The 22,416-nt window shown below is 31.9% G+C and overlaps 1 protein-coding gene across 1 annotated transcript; it reads right to left on the bottom strand.

Moving 5' to 3' along the window:
* Nucleotides 1-4,705: 4,705 nt before the first annotated feature.
* LOC142333853 (uncharacterized) lies at nt 4,706-18,743 on the bottom strand. The gene is made up of 4 exons (XM_075381414.1): nt 18,600-18,743; nt 16,800-17,063; nt 12,296-12,639; nt 4,706-4,856 (listed from the first exon to the last, which is right to left on the bottom strand). Exons 1-4 carry the CDS (start codon nt 18,612-18,614, stop codon nt 4,802-4,804), a joined length of 678 nt encoding a protein of 225 aa, XP_075237529.1. The 5' UTR covers nt 18,615-18,743; the 3' UTR covers nt 4,706-4,801.
* Nucleotides 18,744-22,416: the final 3,673 nt, after the last annotated feature.

Genomic DNA, 22,416 nt, shown 5'->3' with positions numbered 1-22,416 from the left:
ATTATTTATACTGAACGAAAGAATCGAGAATTGTTTGCAGGAGAAACCGGTCCTTTTAAGATTCTTAACAATGAAATGGATAGGTGACAGGAAACCAAATCTTTCTCAATTACGATTCGATTCGATTCATTGCAATCTTTCTTATGCATACCACATCAAATTCTAGCCTGCGTTTATTTTATTTATTTATTTATTGTTTTCCACACGTGACGCATAACTTATTACATCACCATCACTAATGTTTATTGACATTCGGCAAATTTATTACTTCTGATTAGAAAATATTTTCATTAACTGTGCTATTTAAGCGAGTTTTAATCTTAAACAATTAAATTTTATCTTAACCCCCATAAAACAGTTTTTGTTTATCATCAACTACAGCGCATGAGAGCCAATTTTTTTTCAACTTATTAAAAGTATTTATATCTTTTTTTCTCTTGTTAACCTTCGGAAGAACCGTCAGGAATTACATCAGAAGGTGAATAAGGGTGATATGTATGAGTGTAAATGAAGTTTAGTCATGTAGTCTCAGGTCGACTAGTTCTGAAATGTGTGGTTAATTTAAACCCAACCACCAAAGATCATCGGTATCCACGATTTAGTATTCATATAATTAATAATTGTTTTCCGACAAGCAAGCGAATACCTAGGGTTTAACATATGAACAAACTTCTTGAATTCTTCATCCTCAACGAGTGAAATAGGTTGATATGCTTTAGTTATTAATCTAATTAATTGAATATCTAACGCTCGGCTTTTACTTTGAGGGACAGGTTTTGTAACAAAGGAAGTAAGGGACAACTGTTGTGTTTTTTTTAGGACAAAGATGTTATTGGAAGCACAGAAGAAGGATTAGGCGAATCAACAAGGTTTGTTAATTTAAGGGCTAATTGCTGCGATTCATTTGGTTCAGTCGCAATAGACGTAGTAGGATTTAAGTTATAATGCATTTCTGAAACATAATCAGGACAAGGATTTTTTTTGTCTTGAAATATCAACTCCTGGGTGTTTAATTTTAAATTGATGAGGTAGATTACTAGTCGTCCCACCGGCATAGGATACTGAACCACGGCAAAAATTACACAAAGCTTTTCCAGAGCTTGCTTCGGAAAAGCAAGTCCAGATGTGACTTCTTTTTCTGCAGCTCATGTTTATAAATTTAAAAACAAAAGATTATTTTTTATAAGTGCTTATAAAAAATCTACTTCGTAAAAACTGATGATTTAAAAAAATAATGCCGATAAACATTTAGAAAAAAATCGTCTTCTGATTATATAACGTAAAAAAAATCTTACGAAATTGAGTAGACTCAAATAAAAAAAAATATAAACAAATTAAAAACACAACTCTAAATAGAACACGCAAAGATTATTCACCATGAAAACAGAATCGACTGCCGTCTTTTATCCGTCTACTAAGAATAATTGTAAAATATATCTTGAGCATGACAGTATGCGCAAAGGAACGACAGTAATTAATATTGTGCAACATAGCTTCCCGCCCGAGTGAAATTAAAAGAAAAAAATAATGATGTCATATAGAATGGTTGCGTAACAGTTTAAATTTGCCCTTCTCAGTTTAGCGATGAGGTTTGTTGATATAAGCTTGTTTTCGTAAAGGAATCGAATAAGAGATGAAATAAGGAGAATCGTTGGGTAAATGGAAGGGAATAGAGCATGCGTATTAGAAGTGATAGGCTACTAAAAATCGTATTCAACCGGAAAAGAATCAGATGTTTGTTTACTTAAGAGTCGAATAAAGATGAAAAGAGAAGAATCGAAGACATTTAGTAGGTATACATCAATTAAGTTGAACAGGAATATGAAGAGAGATGAACCGCTTAACATGGGTGAAGAAGAGAAAGAGAGCATAGCATTAGAAGTGATAGGCTTCTAAGTTTATATTACTAAACATCGTATTGAACTGAAAAAGAATTAGATGTTTACTAGGAGTCGAATAAGAGTCAAAAAGAAGAATCGAAGACATTTAGTATGTATGCATCAGTTGAATCGAACAGCAGTACGAAGAGATGAACTGCTAAACTTGGCTGAAGTCGAGAAAGAGAGCAAGCGCATTAGAGTTTACAGCTCTGGTAATGGTGGAAAGGAAAATAATCATGATTCTTTTCCTGCCTTTTTTAGGAACCCTTTCTGAGAATCGAATCGAAAAAATCGATTCCTGAAAAAGAATCGTTTATCCCACCACTAATTTCCAATTTGCGAAACAAAGCTTCCTGTCAATCTTAAAGTATTATTCCACTGATGAATAGACTTGGATCTACTAGGATCGATGTTTAATTTAGTTCATACACACCACTGTACAGGCATAACTGATTAAAACTCCACTAACCAAAGCACGCACTGAACCTTACGTTGTGAGGTCCACATCTCGACTGAGTAGAATTTCATTGTTAGTTGGCTTACCTTGAGAGTATAAGACAAGTTTTGGAGATATTTTCTGTCAGGCTACTATTAAGAGATTATGATGACTGTTTTTTTTAAATATACATCTTTTGGATAGCTTTAGCCTGAACACTCTGTATAACTGACATTAATTTATGATTAAAAGCACTCTTCGTAATAGGAGTATTGTATAAACTAAAATTTCTACAAAATTGTCTTATTAAAGTGTTTTTATTTAGATTCTCTATTTACATCTACTCCTTTAGATATCGCACTGTGAAATTAATTGGAAGCTTTAAGATCAAGAATATGTAGCGGTCAAAGAAAGAAGTAACTTTTTGAAATTGTCTCTGCACCAAACAGTTGTTTAAGAAGATCCATGCGACTGTAAATATCTAATAACAATACATACTAAATTTATTAAAAATTAATATTTGAAAGTATTCAATCATATGAAAATAGAAAATTTTTATCGTTCTCTCTTAAAATTTTGTTCATGAACTGATATATCTCTTTATAAATAAATAAAATTGATATTTTATTATAATCAATACAAAATAAATCATTATCAATCATATCAGGAATGAGTAAATATGTTAATATACGTTTTAAAAAATGGAACTGCCCAAGCATTTGTCTGGGAAGATCATGGGAAACCGTGGAAAACCCTGATAAGAGCAACAGTATACAGATTACTCAATTTATTTTAAAGATTAAAAAAGTAATGGTGATTAAAGTAATGTTAGTCTTATGAAATATAAATACAATAAAATATTGTAAAGTTTAATACATGAAAAAATCTGTTGAGAAAGTGGGCTTTGATTTTGTTCAGAAGCAGTTTAGAGAAAAATCCATTTAAGCAAATTTTTTGCCTACAGTGCATATACAAATAATTCAGAACAAATCTTTTTCTAAAGATCAACAACCCCCTATTAAAATTGAAATAAATGTGTTTATTTCTGTCTCCCTTGGGTTTAAATATTTTTCAAACATTATTTGAAAGTATATATTTCATATCCATAGACATATTAAGAAATGTCTACAATTTTTTTAAATTGTAGACCCCCAAACCTAAAATGCAGAAAAATGTTTTTTTTAGATTTTCTTTTTCTTATTTTAGCCTTTATTAAAAGGGATTAAATTAACAGAAAGCTTTACTTAAATGAATTTATTATGCTTAAAAACTATATATGAATATTTAAAAAAATATTTCTTAAAACTTATTCTCACCTATAAAAAATATATATTTTGTTTTTTGGCGCTAACTTAATTTTTATTAGCTAGAAAAGATGTTAAATTTTATCACTTTAAAAATTTTTTTTTATTAATGCATTTGCAAATTTTTTTAATATTTGCTGTTACTGCAGCACTGATAATTGTTTAAGATTCGAAATGGCAATTTACTTTTCAATAATAAATAAAACTTTTTAAATATTTTTGATCTATCACAAACATTGTGATAAATATAAAAAAAAAAACAAAAAAACAGCTAATGATAGACTATACTAATTAATACTGTTTTTTCTGATAGTGAAGATATTAATAACAGTCAGTTCCTTAGATGAATAGAATGTTAATGTCACTAGTAAGATTAAATATCAGCTCACTTGGCTTGATGTCAAACAGTATATTAGTGTAAACAGTATATTAACAGTATAGCTTAGTGAAAAAAACAATGGAAAACTAGTTCACTCCTCCCATTCATATGGGAATTAACATAATAGTGGTTAGAGAATTAAATGAAATGCGGATTATTTTAGCTTTTATTTCAGAGTTATTAGGTTTTAAACTCATTAGGAAAGATACAGCAAAAAAAGTTTATCATTTGTCTATTAGTGTTAATTCAAAATTTTCATTAAAAAGGCAGTGGATTTGTTAAACAATTATGTAATATTTTCATTATGCAGCTTTCTTATTGACATTGATTTCTATTAAAATAGTATAAAAATATTTTATTTCATTCATATACTAAATATATATATTTATACAAATATTAACCAACCATTGTATCAAAAAATATAATTTAATTTATTATAACATCTCACTTTTGCACCAAGGTATATAAAGGAGCTTTTAATTTTAATTTAAAAAGCATGATAAGCTAATGCAATAGATATGTAATTTGTAAATTTAAACAGCTATTTAAGTGAAAACTTTGATAGCGCCCGAGTACATAAGTGTTCTATTTTTATAATTTACTTTATTTATAATTTATAACTTTTTTATAATTAATTAGATTTTGTATATATATATTTATATATTCTTAATAGACCAGAATAGGTGAAAATTAAATTTAAGCTTAATTAGTAGCAATATTATTTATTTTTCTTTAAGTAACACATTTCATTCCTTACTGGTAATAATAATTTTCATTTAAACAGTCTAATGATTGCTTTACTTTACTTTAGGCATTCACTTTCCAAAAGCTTAACTTCATCTTCATCTGAGTTCTTACTAAACAACACCAACAAAAAATAAATAAAAAGTCACACACATAAAAGAAATTTACTAAATATTTATACTTTTATAATATTTATATTTTGTTTTAATTTATTGGAAACCTTTTAAATCGGATACTTGAAATAAATAGGTTCTAGAACTAATTTACTATAAAGTTTGATATTGCATTACTTCCAAATTACTTAGAATAATTTAGAAAAGAATAGAACAAGTAGTATTACTTATAGTCCTATAGTAACAGTAGTATTACTATATGTGTAGTATTACTTATTACTTTATATGTCCTGAGTCCCAGCATCTGTAACAATGATCATCTTCACATATAGGGCCCTGCAATGGACCTACTTGATCCAAATCCGATCCTCAATTAGTTTTCGACCCGCCCGGAACGAGGTTGTAATTGTGACATTCCTGATTTCACCATACGTCAGCCTCATTGAGGTAATTTTAAATTCCTCGTCGTCCCCCAGTGTCTGCCCAATAGCGTCTTTAATCTCTTGCTCAGTCTTCTTAAGGTCCACGTCTTTGATGTGGACAACTGTCCTCCTTCTGCCTTGCAATTTAAGGTTGACTTGCAAGTTGGCCATCTTTTCTTTTAACACTACTGTCAATTCCTCAGCATTCGGAGTACTTTTAACTTGAATATGCAATTCCTCTTGGCTTCTCCTTTTTAAACAGAAGTCCTTGCTTGCCTCCTCATGAGACACTGTGGCCTTCATGTGCGGAGCAGGTCATCATAGGACCTGCCCGCCGCCCTGACACCAGCATCCTACTTTCAGTGACCGGTTGGGTTGATCTCTTTTTCTCCAGTCTGCACCATTTGTTGCTTCCCCAACGCCAAGTTCAGTTGTGTCATGCCCGACTTGACCGGTTCCTCTTGTCTCCTATGTAGATAAATTAACATTTTCTTAATAGAGGTTCTTACTCCTTCACCCGGCAAGACAAAAGTGGCACCCTGGAACTGTCCAGCACTCTTCTTACTGCCCATAGGATCACCACCAGAGAGATCTGTTCCCCTTCTACCCAGTTGTAATAAACTCGGTAGCAACAATTTTGCGAGTGCAAGTACTGCGGTTTACAGGATACAGCTGAACACACACTGTTTCAAAGTCAGCAGTGGAATACGCAGAGAACTTAGGCTGGCAGGTCAATTGGCTGACACCTGAGACTTTAGTGCTGCATATGTTAGCGTCTTTCAACAACCGGAAGGCAATAGATAAGTTTGTCACAGAGTTACTGTAAACCAAAGACAAGGAGGGTAGAAGAAGGAATATTTAACCAGTCATGATGGGACAGGTCCAAGTTATCAGAACAGCAGCCAGGATGTGTAGAAGATCGATAACGAGATTGATGGATAACTGAAAATTGAAGGAAAAACCCCTCTGCTGAGGTGTAGATAGAGATCAGAGAGCAATTGGTGATGGACAGCTCCCTGTGATGTCATCATTTTTTTGTTCTTGTGCAGATGGTTAGCGATGATGAAGCACAGGGACTCTGGACCTCCTGAGCTTGAAGGCACCCCTGGAGGCCGAGTACAGCTTGATAGCAGGTCCGGCCCTGAAGGCGGAGTTGGTATGGTGGCTAGGTTTAGTTGGTAGGTGGTAGGTATACATACACACCTTAATAACATCTTGTGGAACTTATTGCGAGCCAAACACTGCCCCCTCAGAGGCTTATATAAATGGTATTCCCCCACCTCATTAAAACAACGAAAAAATAGAAGTATCTATTAACAGGAGCCAGAAGATTTTTTTATTTTAATTATAGTACTCCTCTCACTGCAAAACACATAATGGAGGAGTGTTCAATCTATGAAGACAGAGGCTAAACTTGAAAGGCATAATTGCACATCATTTTGGAAAAGGAAATATCATTGTTTAGACACTGCAATTTTTTCTTATGGGAACAGATTAATGAGCAGGGTTTAGTTGTTTTTATTACTATTTTCCGCTGTTTTAATTTTATTTCCATGTCCTTTAATTTTACACCCTTACTGTTGTTTTTGTCTTCAGTCATTTGACTGGTTTGATGCAGCTCTCCAAGATTCCCTATTTAGTGCTAGTCGTTTCATTTCAGTATACCCTCTACATCCTACATCCCTAACAATTTGTTTTACATATTCCAAACGTGGCCTGCCTACACAATTTTTCCCTTCTACCTGTCCTTCCAAAATTAAAGCGACTATTCCAGGATGCCTTAGTATGTGGCCTATAAGTCTGTCTCTTCTTTTAACTATATTTTTCCAAATGCTTCTTTCTTCATCTATTTGCCGCAATACCTCCTCATTTGTCACTTTATCCACCCATCTGATTTTTAACATTCTCCTATAGCACCACATTTCAAAAGCTTCTAACCTTTTCTTCTCAGATACTCCGATTGTCCAAGTTTCACTTCCATATAAAGCGACACTCCAAACATACACTTTCAAAAATCTTTTCCTGACATTTAAATTAATTTTTGATGTAAACAACTTATATTTCTTACTGAAGGCTCGTTTAGCTTGTGCTATTCGGCATTTTATATCGCTCCTGCTTCGTCCATCTTTAGTAATTCTACTTCCCAAATAACAAAATTCTTCTACCTCCATAATCTTTTCTCCTCCTATTTTCACATTCAGTGGTCCATCTTTGTTATTTCTACTACATTTCATTACTTTTGTTTTGTTCTTGTTTATTTTCATGCGATAGTTCTTGCGTAGGACTTCATCTATGCCGTTCATTGTTTCTTCTAAATCCTTTTTATTCTCGGCTAGAATTACTATATCATCAGCAAATCGTAGCATCTTTATCTTTTCACCTTGTACTGTTACTCCGAATCTAAATTGTTCTTTAACATCATTAACTGCTAGTTCCATGTAAAGATTAAAAAGTAACGGAGATAGAGAACATCCTTGTCGGACTCCCTTTCTTATTATGGCTTCTTTCTTATGTTCTTCAATTGCTACTGTTGCTGTTTGGTTCCTGTACATGTTAGCAATTGTTCTTCTATCTCTGTATTTGAACCCTAATTTTTTTAAAATGCTGAACATTTTATTCCAGTCTACGTTATCGAATGCCTTTTCTAGGTCTATAAACGCCAAGTATGTTGGTTTGTTTTTCTTTAATCTTCCTTCTACTATTAATCTGAGGCCTAAAATTGCTTCCCTTGTCCCTATACTTTTCCTGAAACCAAATTGGTCTTCTCCTAACACTTCCTCCACTCTCCTCTCAATTCTTCTGTATAGAATTCTAGTTAAGATTTTTGATGCATGACTAGTTAAACTAATTGTTCTGTATTCTTCACATTTATCTGCCCCTGATTTCTTTGGTATCATTACTATAACACTTTTTTTGAAGTCTGACGGAAATTCCCCTTTTTCATAAATATTACACACCAGTTTGTATAATCTATCAATCGCCTCCTCCCCTGCACTGCGCAGTAATTCTACAGGTATTCCGTCTATTCCAGGAGCCTTTCTGCCATTTAAATCTTTTAATGCTCTCTTAAATTCAGATCTCAGTATTGTTTCTCCCATTTCATCCTCCTCAACTTCCTCTTCTTCCTCTATAAAACCATTTTCTAATTCATTTCCTCCGTATAACTCTTCAATATATTCCACCCATCTATCGACTTTACCTTTCGTATTATATATAGGTGTACCATCTTTGTTTAACACATTATTAGATTTTAATTTATGTACCCCAAAATTTTCCTTAACTTTCCTGTATGCTCCGTCTATTTTACCAATGTTCATTTCTCTTTCCACTTCTGAACACTTTTCTTTAATCCACTCTTCTTTCGCCATTATAGCATTTCTTAATTGCCGATAGTTCCTTTTACTTTCTTCATCATTAGCATTCTTATATTTTCTATGTTCATCCATCAGCTGCAATATATCGTCTGAAACCCAAGGTTTTCTACCAGTTCTCTTTATTCCGCCTAAGTTTGCTTCTGCTGATTTAAGAATTTCCTTTTTAACATTTTCCCATTCTTCTTCTACATTTTCTACCTTATCTTTATACGTTATCTTTACCTTACATATCTTATCTTTACATCTCTTATCTTTACCTTATCTACACCCTTACATATTTACAATATTTATTTGAGTAGTTCTGCCCTCCGTAAGACAATTTGCATGTAATGTAACAATATTTTATTTAGTTTTAAAGTATTAATTTTTATTAGTAGCTTATACATTGCATTTTGTTTTATTCAACATTAACGTTTAATTATATTTCATTTTTATTTACACATAAACATTAAATCACTTTTAAAAAAGTATGAAATGTGACTTATTTAAAATTCTGAGTGCAGTGTGCATGTGTGTGAGTGTGTGTATGTATGTGCACACATAATTGTAAATGAGTTTATAAACACACATTCAGATATATAACTTACTCTGTGTGAAATTACATATATATATAAGGCTAATGGCCTCTGCAATTGATGCATTCAAAAAAAAAATTCAATATGTTAGTAAACTTGTAACATAACACTTCTACTTTCATCATAAAACAAACGTTTAAGTGCCTTATTGATGATTATAAAAATTATTATGGATCCAAGACAGAAGACTAGTTAGGTATTCCTTTGTTGCTGGCAATAGATTTTTGTATTGGATCGTAGCAAAGGTTGCTAGTGTGTTTACGGTGAAATTATACACAATACATCATACACCTCAGTTCATTCATTTTTACCAAATTAAAAGAATCTTGATGTGTTCTGACTCGCTAAGTGCTATTAATAGCTTGCATGACTTTACATTTGATAAATTAATTTCTAACTTACAAAATACATTAGTAGTCTTAAATGAAAACGGCCAGATTTATGTAATAATATAGAAGCTAGAATATGTCAAAATCCAATAAAAATTACGCTGCTAGAAAAGCAGCAAGAAGATAAATCATGGACACTATTTTATGTTTTAAGAATGTACAATAACAATAATTATAAAATGAGGTGTACTGAAATTTTAGTCCACAGAGAATGGAGGTCCTTGACAATCTGATTAAGCATAGTTAATAAAATTCAGATCAGACGAATAAATGATGCTTCTCTCTGTTGTCGAAAACAACCATGACATGCTTACACGCAGATCATACAGAACATGCAAATGTATCTCTTATTAACAACAGAAAGACCTTTGTTACAAATCGGGATATTATTCTCAGTGAGGAACGCATAATAGAGCTGTAAACCTATATAGATTTGAAATAGAAGTTGTAGATAAAAAACAAATTCTCAAATTACCTATGAAAAGAAAAGAATTGTTACAAAAAAGTTTTTTACAGGAAAGTTGATTGCTGAATAACATTAGTGGTTTTATAATTCATTATCTTGTGCTGCAATTTTAATTGCTTTTAAGGGCTTTTTACATCCTTACATTATTATAATATTTATTCTGTGTCAACAAAATCACAAAAGGCCATTTAAATACTTGTAGACAACTACTAGTTAAACTTTTTTTTATTCTTAGGTTGCTGGTTGTGGTATCACTTTTTTCCTGTTTAGCCTCCGGTAACTACCGTTTAGATAAGTTGTGGTATCTATTTGTTATGTATTGTACATCACTCATAAGGCTGTAATAGGCTTAGTAACCATATTAAGCAAGTTGCGGCGGACGCTGTCTCTGTGATGCACAAGCTTAGGAGGATTGCTCGGAAGGATTACGGGCTGTCAGGCCGCAAAATGTACTTGGTGTATCGAGGCGTTTTCGAAAGTATGATCGCATACGCGGCGCTAGTTTAGGTGCATAGGTTGGAAAGAAATAGAGCACTGCTTCAAAATTTAAGGAGTGCCCAGCGCTGAGCCATGATAGTATGCACTGTTGTATTTAAAACAACCTCCTACGAGGCTACTAATGTATTGGGAGAGGCTCTCCCAATCGATTTGGTGGTGAAAGTTCGAGCAGTCAAGTGGAAATTGCGAAGAGGTCGGGAGGCCGAGGCATTTGGGATGCGGTTTCGAGCCGGGCCAGAACCGGAGCAGAACGGTGAACACAATGCACCGGAACAAAATTTTGTACAGTTGCCCATCTCCCGTCTGCGGAAGAGGCTATGGAGCCTCGCGATGGAGATATGGCAGCTTGAATGGTACACCACGACTAAGAGAAGATCCTTGTATAGTTTTATACAGGATCTGGAGGGATGGTATGCCTCGAGTTCGTTTTTAAGGGCGTCAGGTGCCCGGGTGCTCACCAACCATGTAAACCTGAACCAATATCTGTTTCGGTTTCGCCTGGTGGCTGATGAGTTGCGTGTCTGCAGGGACGTCCAGTCGAACGTGCATATGATGTTCGACTGCCCTACTCTTGGGGGGGCCAGAGATCGAGCCACCCTGGAACTTAGAGGTCGGGGGGGGGGAAACTTGGCCGCTCACAAACGGCGAGTCAATGTGGCGAGAGCTGCATTGTCGGACCGTGTAGCAGTTCTTCGATGAGGTTGCTATGTTCAACCATCATCGTTAATATTAAGGGTCGTGTAATGTAATAATGACTCCTAAGTTCTGTTGTAGGAATCCTTCCTTGAGGTAATGGCTGGCCACCAGCCAAACTAGCTCCAAGTGCTGTTAAATGGTGGACAGGTACTAGCTGGCATACAGGGACCGAGGCGTGGCAGCCTAAATTGCTGCCTTTTAGATATAAGAACTTCAATAGTTTTAATTGTAACAAGGGGTGCGCCTCCCCGATTTAGTTTTATTGTTGACAAGTGAGCGACTGGGACACTTAAGCGGGTGCTGTACGGCACCCTGCTTAATTCGCTCACGCAAGTTAGGTAGCTCATTAGGAGCAGATAGGATCGACGTCGCTATACCGTTTTTTAGAGGCACAGTAGCCGTTTTTTGGCACGGAACATTTGGTCTATGCTCTAGGGCGACCGAATGGGGTGGTGGTGGGAGAAATGCCAGCTAACCAATCACTCATAAGGCTGTTTACACATTATGCAGTGACATTTAAGAATAGTTTTTAAGTATTATTTTGTTTTAGGTTTTATTTCTTTCATAAACAAAACTGCATGAGACCCTTTTTACTTCATGCAGTAATGTTTTTTAATAAGTTAAAAATTTATAAAAATATATGATGTGATATATGCATGTACGTGTTTTTGTCTGTGTATATGTGCATGCACATTGGAGTAGGTGAGAGCTTGTTCATATGCTCTTGCATGTTTGCTTCTATCTTACTTTTATAGCCTTTTCAGTGTGTTTTTTTAACTAGAACTAGTAGAAGTGTTTAACAAAACATTTTCGTTAATACATATACACATGTTGACATGAAGTCACTGTGCTGTTACACTCTGTAATCTGGTATACATAAATAAATATAAATATATATATATAAAAATATATACATATATATATGTGTATATAAGATTAATGGCCTCAGAAACTGATGCCTTAAAAAAATAAATAATAATAATAATAAACAGAAATATTGAAAGAAAAACACTTCATACCGAAAATATAAATCTTTAACTTTAATACAGTCACATCCTGTTGCATTTGTTTTATTTTTAAACCAGCTGTAATAAAACCGAACAAAAATTATATCTCGAATAAACCAATCATGAAGAATGTCGTATATACAATTAAGAGGCTGAAAATTTTTCATCCTTAATATTGCTGTATAATACACAGGCATTTTTGTGTATCTTACTATATACATTAACAAGTTAAAATCTTGTACTAATTCAATAAGAAAGGTAGCATTATGCATATCCCAGCATCTTTCTTCCAAAAAAAACATAATGTTAATGCATACATGCCATTTAAATCCTCTCTGCAAACATGCTTCTGCAAACTAGAATAATAAAAAAAAGAAATCGTACACAATACTTAAAATTATGCATACAATAGTATAATAAAAATCCTAGAAAAAATTCAAATAATCGATAAAAAAATTTTAAGACAACTGTAAAGTACATGTAATCATTGGTGTTTATAAAATCTATATGAGAAAAATGGCAACACTGTTCAAAAAATAAAATTTGTGGTATTCTGTAACAATTTAAAAAATCGCTTTTTACAGTTACAAGTCTACAATCTGTTATCTTGTAAATGAATATTATCTGTTGAATGTTTATAACTGGCTCAAAGGAGGGAAAGCCCAAAGCAGTGTACTGCCATACATTACATTTTATTCTGCCATCATGTAACAGCTTCTGATGAGTATTAATGAAATTAATTTTCCTAATCTGTGCAAGTACTTCATTTTTTTTTTTTGTGAATTTGTACATATTTGTTTTTTGAGAAAAATGCTAAGTAGAATATTTGAGTTAAATTCAGAGGTACAGTTGTTATTGATATTACAGACAAGCTGCAAATTACAAGATTAGCTTACTTATCAGGTAAATTTTCAATTCCCTAAATGAGTTAAACTTACGAAAGGTAAAGTCGATAGATGGGTGGAATATATTGAAGAGTTATACGGAGGAAATGAATTAGAAAATGGTGTTATAGAGGAAGAAGAGGAAGTTGAGGAGGATGAAATGGGAGAAACAATACTGAGATCTGAATTTAAGAGAGCATTAAAAGATTTAAATGGCAGAAAGGCTCCTGGAATAGACGAAATACCTGTAGAATTACTGCGCAGTGCAGGTGAGGAAGCGATTGATAGATTATACAAACTGGTGTGTAATATTTATGAAAAAGGGGAATTTCCGTCAGACTTCAAAAAAAGTGTTATAGTTATGATACCAAAGAAAGCAGGGGCAGATAAATGTGAAGAATACAGAACAATTAGTTTAACTAGTCATGCATCAAAAATCTTAACTAGAATTTTATACAGAAGAATTGAGAGGAGAGTGGAAGAAGTGTTAGGAGAAGACCAATTTGGTTTCAGGAAAAGTATAGGGACAAGGGAAGCAATTTTAGGCCTCAGATTAATAGTAGAAGGAAGATTAAAGAAAAACAAACCAACATACTTGGCGTTTATAGACCTAGAAAAGGCTTTCGATAACGTAGATTGGAATAAAATGTTCAGCATTTTAAAAAAATTAGGGTTCAAATACAGAGATAGAAGAACAATTGCCAACATGTACAGGAACCAAACAGCAACAATAACAATTGAAGAACATAAGAAAGAAGCCCTAATAAGAAAGGGAGTCCGACAAGGATGTTCCCTATCTCCGTTACTTTTTAATCTTTACATGGAACTAGCAGTTAATGATGTTAAAGAACAATTTAGATTCGGAGTAACAGTACAAGGTGAAAAGATAAAGATGCTACGATTTGCTGATGATATAGTAATTCTAGCCGAGAGTAAAAAGGATTTAGAAGAAACAATGAACGGCATAGATGAAGTCCTACGCAAGAACTATCGCATGAAAATAAACAAGAACAAAACAAAAGTAATGAAATGTAGTAGAAATAACAAAGATGGACCACTGAATGTGAAAATAGGAGGAGAAAAGATTATGGAGGTAGAAGAATTTTGTTATTTGGGAAGTAAAATTACTAAAGATGGACGAAGCAGGAGCGATATAAAATGCCGAATAGCACAAGCTAAACGAGCCTTCAGTAAGAAATATAATTTGTTTACATCAAAAATTAATTTAAATGTCAGGAAAAGATTTTTGAAAGTGTATGTTTGGAGCGTCGCTTTATATGGAAGTGAAACTTGGACAATCGGAGTATCTGAGAAGAAAAGATTAGAAGCTTTTGAAATGTGGTGCTATAGGAGAATGTTAAAAATCAGATGGGTGGATAAAGTGACAAATGAAGAGGTATTGCGGCAAATAGATGAAGAAAGAAGCATTTGGAAAAATATAGTTAAAAGAAGAGACAGACTTATAGGCCACATACTAAGGCATCCTGGAATAGTCGCTTTAATATTGGAAGGACAGGTAGAAGGGAAAAATTGTGTAGGCAGGCCACGTTTGGAGTATGTAAAACAAATTGTTGGGGATGTAGGATGTAGAGGGTATACTGAAATGAAACGACTAGCACTAGATAGGGAATCTTGGAGAGCTGCATCAAACCAGTCAAATGACTGAAGACAAAAAAAAAAAAAAAATGAGTTAAATTAAATTTTTTTTTAGTGAAGTTTGCAAGAAGAAACAACTTGATTTTCAATAGATAACAAAATAAAGGCATTATTAAAAAAATTGCAAATAAAGAATAATAGTGTTTTAAAATAAAACCTGCAGTCTTTTCCAATTTTAAAAATTGAAACAAAAGATAATTTCATCACTAATATAAAACATGATTGCCTGATGTTCGCTAAACCTTATCTTATGAAGAAATTTTAAAGAAGACTATTCGGAATTCCTGCAGATCGAAACTCTTTCATACTGGATATCATTCCTGAAACTCTGACAAAAAAAATATAATCTTAAAAGAACTATCTTGCAATGCTGGTTTGAAAACAAAATTTACTAAATTGGAGTTATGTTAATTTTAGGTAAAGGTTAAAAGCGAATATCCATCGCTATCCAGAAAAGCATTGTTATTTTTAATTCAAATTTCTACCACACATTTTTTTGAAACTGGATATTCAGCTATAATGGCAATAAAAAATAAATTTTGTAATAAACTGAACCATGACCCAAATTTGCGCTTAAAATTAAGTTCAACTGAACCAAATATCTCTTCACTTGTTTCAGCCAGGCAGAACTATCCTTGTCACTGAATTTTTTGCTTGAAAAATATCCTTATCAGTAACATTAGTAAATATATAACGTAACATTTCTTTGTAAAATAAATAACAGTTTTTGAAAAAACTATTTTTTTAATAAATAAAATAATTGTAGAATATGAATTATTTTATAAAATAAACAGCTACTTTAAAAAATTAATGTAATTTTTATTACTTTACCATTCCGAGATATACAACCATTGCTACCTTAATGTCATATTATATATTCAGTAGTTCACTGCTGTGCTACTGATTTTAAATTCTCATGAATGGTAGATAAAAAAAAGGTTGAGAACATTTGCTTTAGAAGTACTTGCCACACTAATTAATTCTGTCAAGAACGTTTTTTTTTTTTTAAACAAATATACTTTTTATTAACAAACATTGTTGTAATGTATTGTTTATTATAATAATAAATATTACAAAAAAAGTTCACAACACAGTTGTAGGAGGTTCCCTTCACAAGGCTATTTATAAATAAAATATAATTAACATATTAAAGACATACTGAAAAAATCTTATTAGCTAATTATTGGCTGAGGTTAAAAGCGCAAATTTAAAAAAAAAACTTCTATTTCAACAACTTTAAATATTAAAATCAATAAATGTACAAACTGATATCTCACACAATCATGTTTGTTACTTTTTGCATAAACCCTAAAGTAGGAGTCAAGTTCAATTTTATATAAAATCTTTTTTTATAGTAGTCTTGATTACAATAATAAAGAGAAAGAAAATAAATGTTAAAAAATGCATGACTTTTGGTTAGGTCTGGCCGCATGGTGGGATTTGGGGCTCTCAATTTAGTTAAAAACCACAACGATATTTTTCGTTGTGGTTTTTTCACAACAAAGCATCAAAGTTTAGTGCATTTTTTAGTGTGAGGGTGCGATTTTGAAAAAAGTTTTTTTGCAGTTATTGTTATTTTTTAATTTTTAACAAATGTGCCTAAGAAAAATATGACATTAATTAGGCGAAATCTTGAGATACTGAGGGTGACTTTGCTCTACAGCCTCACCCCATTGATCTTGTAAGCTGAAAATTTAATGGCATCAATGCCCTACATGTAGAAGTAATGTGACCAAGTTTGGTCAAAATCAGTCAAGTTGTGCTGGAGATATGAGGTGATTTAGAGGTCAACACCAAACACACACATATTAACATCCAAATAATTTCCATCTACCTTTTGCTGTGCTTTCAAAACTATTTGCAAGGAACTTGTATTTATGAATCCCTTTAAGTATGAAACATTTAAATTATGACAAGTCAAATGGTTATAGATGTATTTTAAAGTTGTTTTATTGAAAAACATGGGTTATAATTACCTTTTTTATATCTTCTTCAGTTTCACCAACTAATTTTAAATACTTGTCTGTTACTTTTGAGCATGTTCCCCAATGATAAATCTTACGTTGCGGTTTCTTGTCAAAATGCTCACAGTACATGTTACTATGTGATTGAATTGTTTGTTTATCTGTATAACCTTTATTTCTATTTTCATTTTTATAATAAATTCCATTTCTATATTTCTCACAGATTTTATTAGATCCAACAAGCATTGTTGTTAATATGAAATACATCATTAAGGCCTATTACAAAAGAACAAAAAGCAACACTATATATAATTTTTTATAGGTTAAAGAAAAACATATTTCTTTGTCTTTTTTTTTTTTTTTTTAAGAAGTGGAATAAGGAAGATTAGTGCTTCTTTTCTTTTATTTTTTGTACCCCCACATTAGAACGGTTTCTTGATTTTATCTGAATGATTTTTATTTAAAGCAAATGGTTAAGACCATAAATTTCAAGGAATAGTATATTTTTAATCAATTCATAATTTTTTTGTCAGCCTTCTCACAAAATGCCATAAACTGCAAAAAATTAAGATTGATTAAATGTGTTTTTAATGAGTCATGTTAATACAATTGCTTAAGTAATTTCTATAAAAGAGATCAATTCTACCCATATATGTTTTACTATGTAAAGCATTACACTCGAACATATGGAATAATTTTAGTTTTTAACTAAGTTCTTCTTTAAAGTGCTGTATTAAGTTATTTGGAAATAACATACACAAGAAATGTTTAAATAAAAATATGACACTTTCTTATTATTGGGGATTGCTATAGCATAATTATGTAAATGGTATGATCATAAAGTATCCACTCTTGGCTCATAAAACCAAATTTTATAACCTATTTAGTTCTGACTTTGGATGTAACACATTTATCCTTGTGATGTTTCTATTGTTGGTAGATTTTTGAAAGTCATTTTTAGTGAGCACTATAAATCCTTTTGTCACCTTTATTTTGATCTCTTTACTGTTTTAAAATCTCTTTTCTTTAAGTGGAATCACTATATATTTAATACCAATAAATAATATTAAAAATTTGTTTTTTTTTTTTGTTTAATTTAACAAACGTTTACTATGATACTTAACAGAAAATAATATATTTAGATTTTAATAGATGCTAACATTACAAGTACAAGTGTCTTAATGCTTGTGCTGCCACCAGTTATAAAAATATCTGATTATGTATATATTCTGAAATTAATTTTAATAGAATTATTGCGGCAAAAAATCATATATTTTCATACAGATACAAATTTTTTTATAGTTTAATAAAATGCAGTTATTTTCCTCGACTTTTAAGTTGAGGAAATAATATTTTTGACTCAAAAATATTTTAAATTATGTTTTTTATAACTCACTGTGCATAGATAACATTGTCAGTGTTTTTTTCCAAAAAAATTAATCTGAAGTAAAATATCTGACTATATAAATAAACACTAGTTAATTATGCAGAAACTGAAAATCTTGTGCTCACATTAATTCATCATTTGGTAACTTCATAAAGTATCTGGTTTATAGAAAATATTATTAGCCAGAAAAAAATTCTTTTCTATTCTTATTACATCCTTTTACTGTACTAATATCTACACTATTCCAAGATAATGCAATGTATTTAACTTCAATGATCAGAACAATAAATTGAAAAAATATTTTGAAGGACTATAAATGAAAAAAATTCTGTTTATAAAACAAAATGGAAACAAGAATATCTTAGTTGATTAGTAATTATCGCCTAAATAAATTAATTTGAAAAACATTCAATAATAAAAGTTACCTGTATTCGCCACATATTTATTATTTTTTTGTTTTATCAACTTATAAATTTTTTTTTATAAATGAATAAAACTTTGTATTAACTGATTAAGTATAGCAGCAGTAATGAGGTATATATTAGTATAGTTTATTTATGTGATGATAAAGTAATTTTCCATAATGAGAAAAATTTATGTCTCGACAGTTTTTACTTTTTTTTTCTTAAGAATAATCTTTTAACAATTATAATTTACACTTTCATTTTGTTTAAATACTAACACATTATTTATACTAAATGGTATGTTACGACAGAATTCATTATTAAAGGTTTTTTTACTGTTGTAATTTAAACAATAACTATTAACCATAAATTAAATAATATAATACATGCACAACGTGCATGTGTGAGAATAAAAGAACATGTGTACATCCATCAGAACTAAAAGCACATTATGGATGCATCTCAGCTTAAGTCACCTGTTAATTTGATCATGTACAATAACTATAAGCATATCAAGCATGTACAAGCATATCATGTATTTGTGTCATATACAAGAACTGATCAATCTAGTACCCCTTTCAAATAATTTTACTAATTTAAAGTTTAAAGTACTCATTAAGCGATTCAATTGTGCATCTGCTGTCATCACCAGATCCTTAACTAAATCATGTACTTAGTCCTAGTTTAATGTAAAAAAATTCAAATCAAATTCAGGAATGAACTCCTATTTTGTGGGGCACGGTCAGGTTATAATTATTCAAAACAAAACTTGAGCACTTTTTATATCATTAAACACCTGTACACCATACCTCTATAATTAATGATTGATGAACATGTTAGCCAACTTCACAAACTTGCTTAAAGCTTTACTGTTAATTAGAGGTTAATTTCCGCTTGACATTGAAAAATGGTAAGACATTGACAACTGAAACTAAATACTTGGCTAAATTGTATTATTCCATCATAGACAAACGAGATTCACGTTTGGAACCAGTCAAATGACTGAAGACAAAAAAAAAAGAAAAATCTTTAGTAATTACTTGGAACCCTTTTTGCAGACACCACAATTGTGTTTATATCTAAGATAATTATTTAAAAGGAATTAAAAATTTATGGTAGCAGCTCAAAAACTTATTCACTTAATGACTGTAAATATCTAACTTAAATATGGATAAAACTTGCATTCTGCTTCTCAGATAGATATAATATTACTAATCGTGTGGATAGAATTCCTATTAATCATAACAGTAGTATTTCTGTTGCCCATAAAGGGAAATTTCTGGATGTTTTATTAGATGACAAGTTCTTGTGGGATGATCAAATTGATTTAATTTGTAATAACATCAAGCAGTACAGTTTTACTCTAAGCGCCTTAATAAAGTGCTAACATCTTTATTATAAAATATTTTTGTTTAAAGTACATCATCTTTTGGAACTCTCTCAAAAAGTCAAAATGAACCAGTAGAAGCAACATAAGGCTCTTTGCTTCTGTTGGCATTTTTAATAAATTGCCAAAACATTGAAAAAAGTTTCAAACTCATTTAAAATATAATTAAAAACCTTTTATATATAAAAACAATATTATTCTGTTGATGAATTTTTAAATACTGATTAAAAATAATATTCATCCAACATAAATATGTACTCCATATAATTTTCAATACCGGATTCTAAATTGTGAATTATTTTATAGTAATTTTTTACGTTTTACCTTAACTTTATTTTATACTTTTGTATTAATTAAAATGGACTTTCAACACATCTATATTTTATTTTATAATCTGTTTTTATATTTATGATTTATTTTATGTTAACATGATCGGTATAATATGATTTTACTTTCCAATCAAAATATTTGGTCAAATTTGGACTATTTGGTCAAATTTTTATGATTTGGACTTAGCCACAACAAATATTGCATTAACACAGACCTAACAGGCACACCATCTAACAAATCTGTTACACATTCATACAGGTTTTCCTTATGTGAAGTATTTCAATATTTCTGCTGCATTTCCAGAACAGTTTAAACAAATTAAAACAGCAACTGTTTACACCAATGCGTAAAACAGTTATAAGTTAATTCAACTTGTTTGGTATTTGACTTATTTTAATCTAAAATTTAACAGTATTTTGATGTAATGAATATTTCAGTTATAAATAAGAAATTTTTCATATACTGAAATTTATGCATTCCATTCAACATAAATATAAACATATCCTCAGTTGTTTTTTATTTATATTGATTATTTATTAAGATTTAATTCTGTATTATTTCATGTTTATAATGTTTAAAAAAAAAAAAACGTAAACATGTTCCTTGAACTGGGCTCCTGATGATTTACCCGGCTCCTGCTGATTCACACCGCTCTTGGTGGTTCACTCGGCTCCATCTACACTATATAAGCCGGCTCCCCACTAGAGTCAGGCAGTCTCTCTCCGACCATCATCTCTCTCTGAACATCGTCTCTGATCACAGTCTCTCTCCGACTATCGTCTCTCTCTGATTACAGTCTCTGACCACCATTCGAAGAATGATTAGTGCGTCTTACAATTCTAATATTATTTAGTCAAAATTTACACTTCATGCAGATCACATATTCTTCAACAATGAATCTTTTTTTGTATGATAAAATATTAAAGGAATTTATGTAGACATATATAAAATCCACGATTGTGAGATTATATTTTGTGCAAGTGAATATCATATCTCATATTAGGCGCTGTGTGTTCTGTCTGGGGTCCCCCTATAGACTTAATGGCATTGAGTAGGGTAGAGAGATGCAGGGGATAGAGGTACAAGAAACAAAAAATAGATTAAGGACGAGGTGGCAAAATAGATAGCCAAACGAACAAAGGAACTAATCCCAGATTTATTTAGATGGTTGGATAGAAGATTCGGAGATGTTGACTTCTATCTTACTCAGTTGTTTACAGGTCACAGAAATTTTAACGAGTAGCTGTGTAGAATTGGAAGAAGGCCGGAACCGGGCTGCATGTATTGTGGGATAGAAGACAGTGCCGAACATACCTTTTTTGAGTGTGGTAAATGGAGAACACTCAGGGCCACCTCAGGAATTGATGGGAAAAGCCCCATAGAAGTATTTAGATATATGATAGTCAACGAGAATAATTGGAGGAAGGTGGCGGACTTCATGAGGGGGGTTATATCACAGAAGGATGCGGATGAGAGGACACTAGGTTTTTAGGGATAGTGATAGGGAAGGGTGGAGAGCCCCAGTGGTGAGGGTCGGCATGCTGAGTTGTGCCGGCTTCAAGGATCCACTGAGGACTTCATGGGAATTTAGGTTAGGGGTATAATTGTAAAATTAAATTTAATTAAAGAGAAAAGACCCGACACCATGTCAAGACAAATCATGGTATGGCGTGGTGTCAGAAAAGGGGGCAAAAATAAAATAAGTACTCAAAAGATCTGACCGGCGAGCCGACCTGCCATGTCGGACATACAGCCAGTAGGCGGGAAGGCTCGTTAGAGTATAGCAGACACTCCCCTGGGAGGCGTAATACCAACCAGTCGGACCGGCCCAGGGGAGTAGAGATAAAAAAAAAAAAGTGAATATCAAGATGTCAATGTTTTTCATTCTACAGTAATCGTCCGTTACACTCTCTGTTATGATAATCCAGATTACATCCTGCGTAAGTGAATATCAAAATATTAATGCTTTTCATTCTACAGTAATCATCTGTTGAACTTTCTATTATGATAGTCCAGATTAAATTCTGTGTCAGTGAGTATCAAGATATTATTTTTCATTAACAAAAACAGTAACATAGTAACAGTAAAATAATAACGTAATCCTCTGTTAAATAATAAGAT

This window comes from Lycorma delicatula, chromosome 13, assembly GCF_047948215.1.
Source record: "Lycorma delicatula isolate Av1 chromosome 13, ASM4794821v1, whole genome shotgun sequence".
In the NCBI taxonomy this organism is placed as follows: domain Eukaryota; kingdom Metazoa; phylum Arthropoda; class Insecta; order Hemiptera; family Fulgoridae; genus Lycorma; species Lycorma delicatula.
Note: the sequence above shows the minus strand (reverse complement) of the source record. Positions and strands in the feature narration are given on the sequence as shown.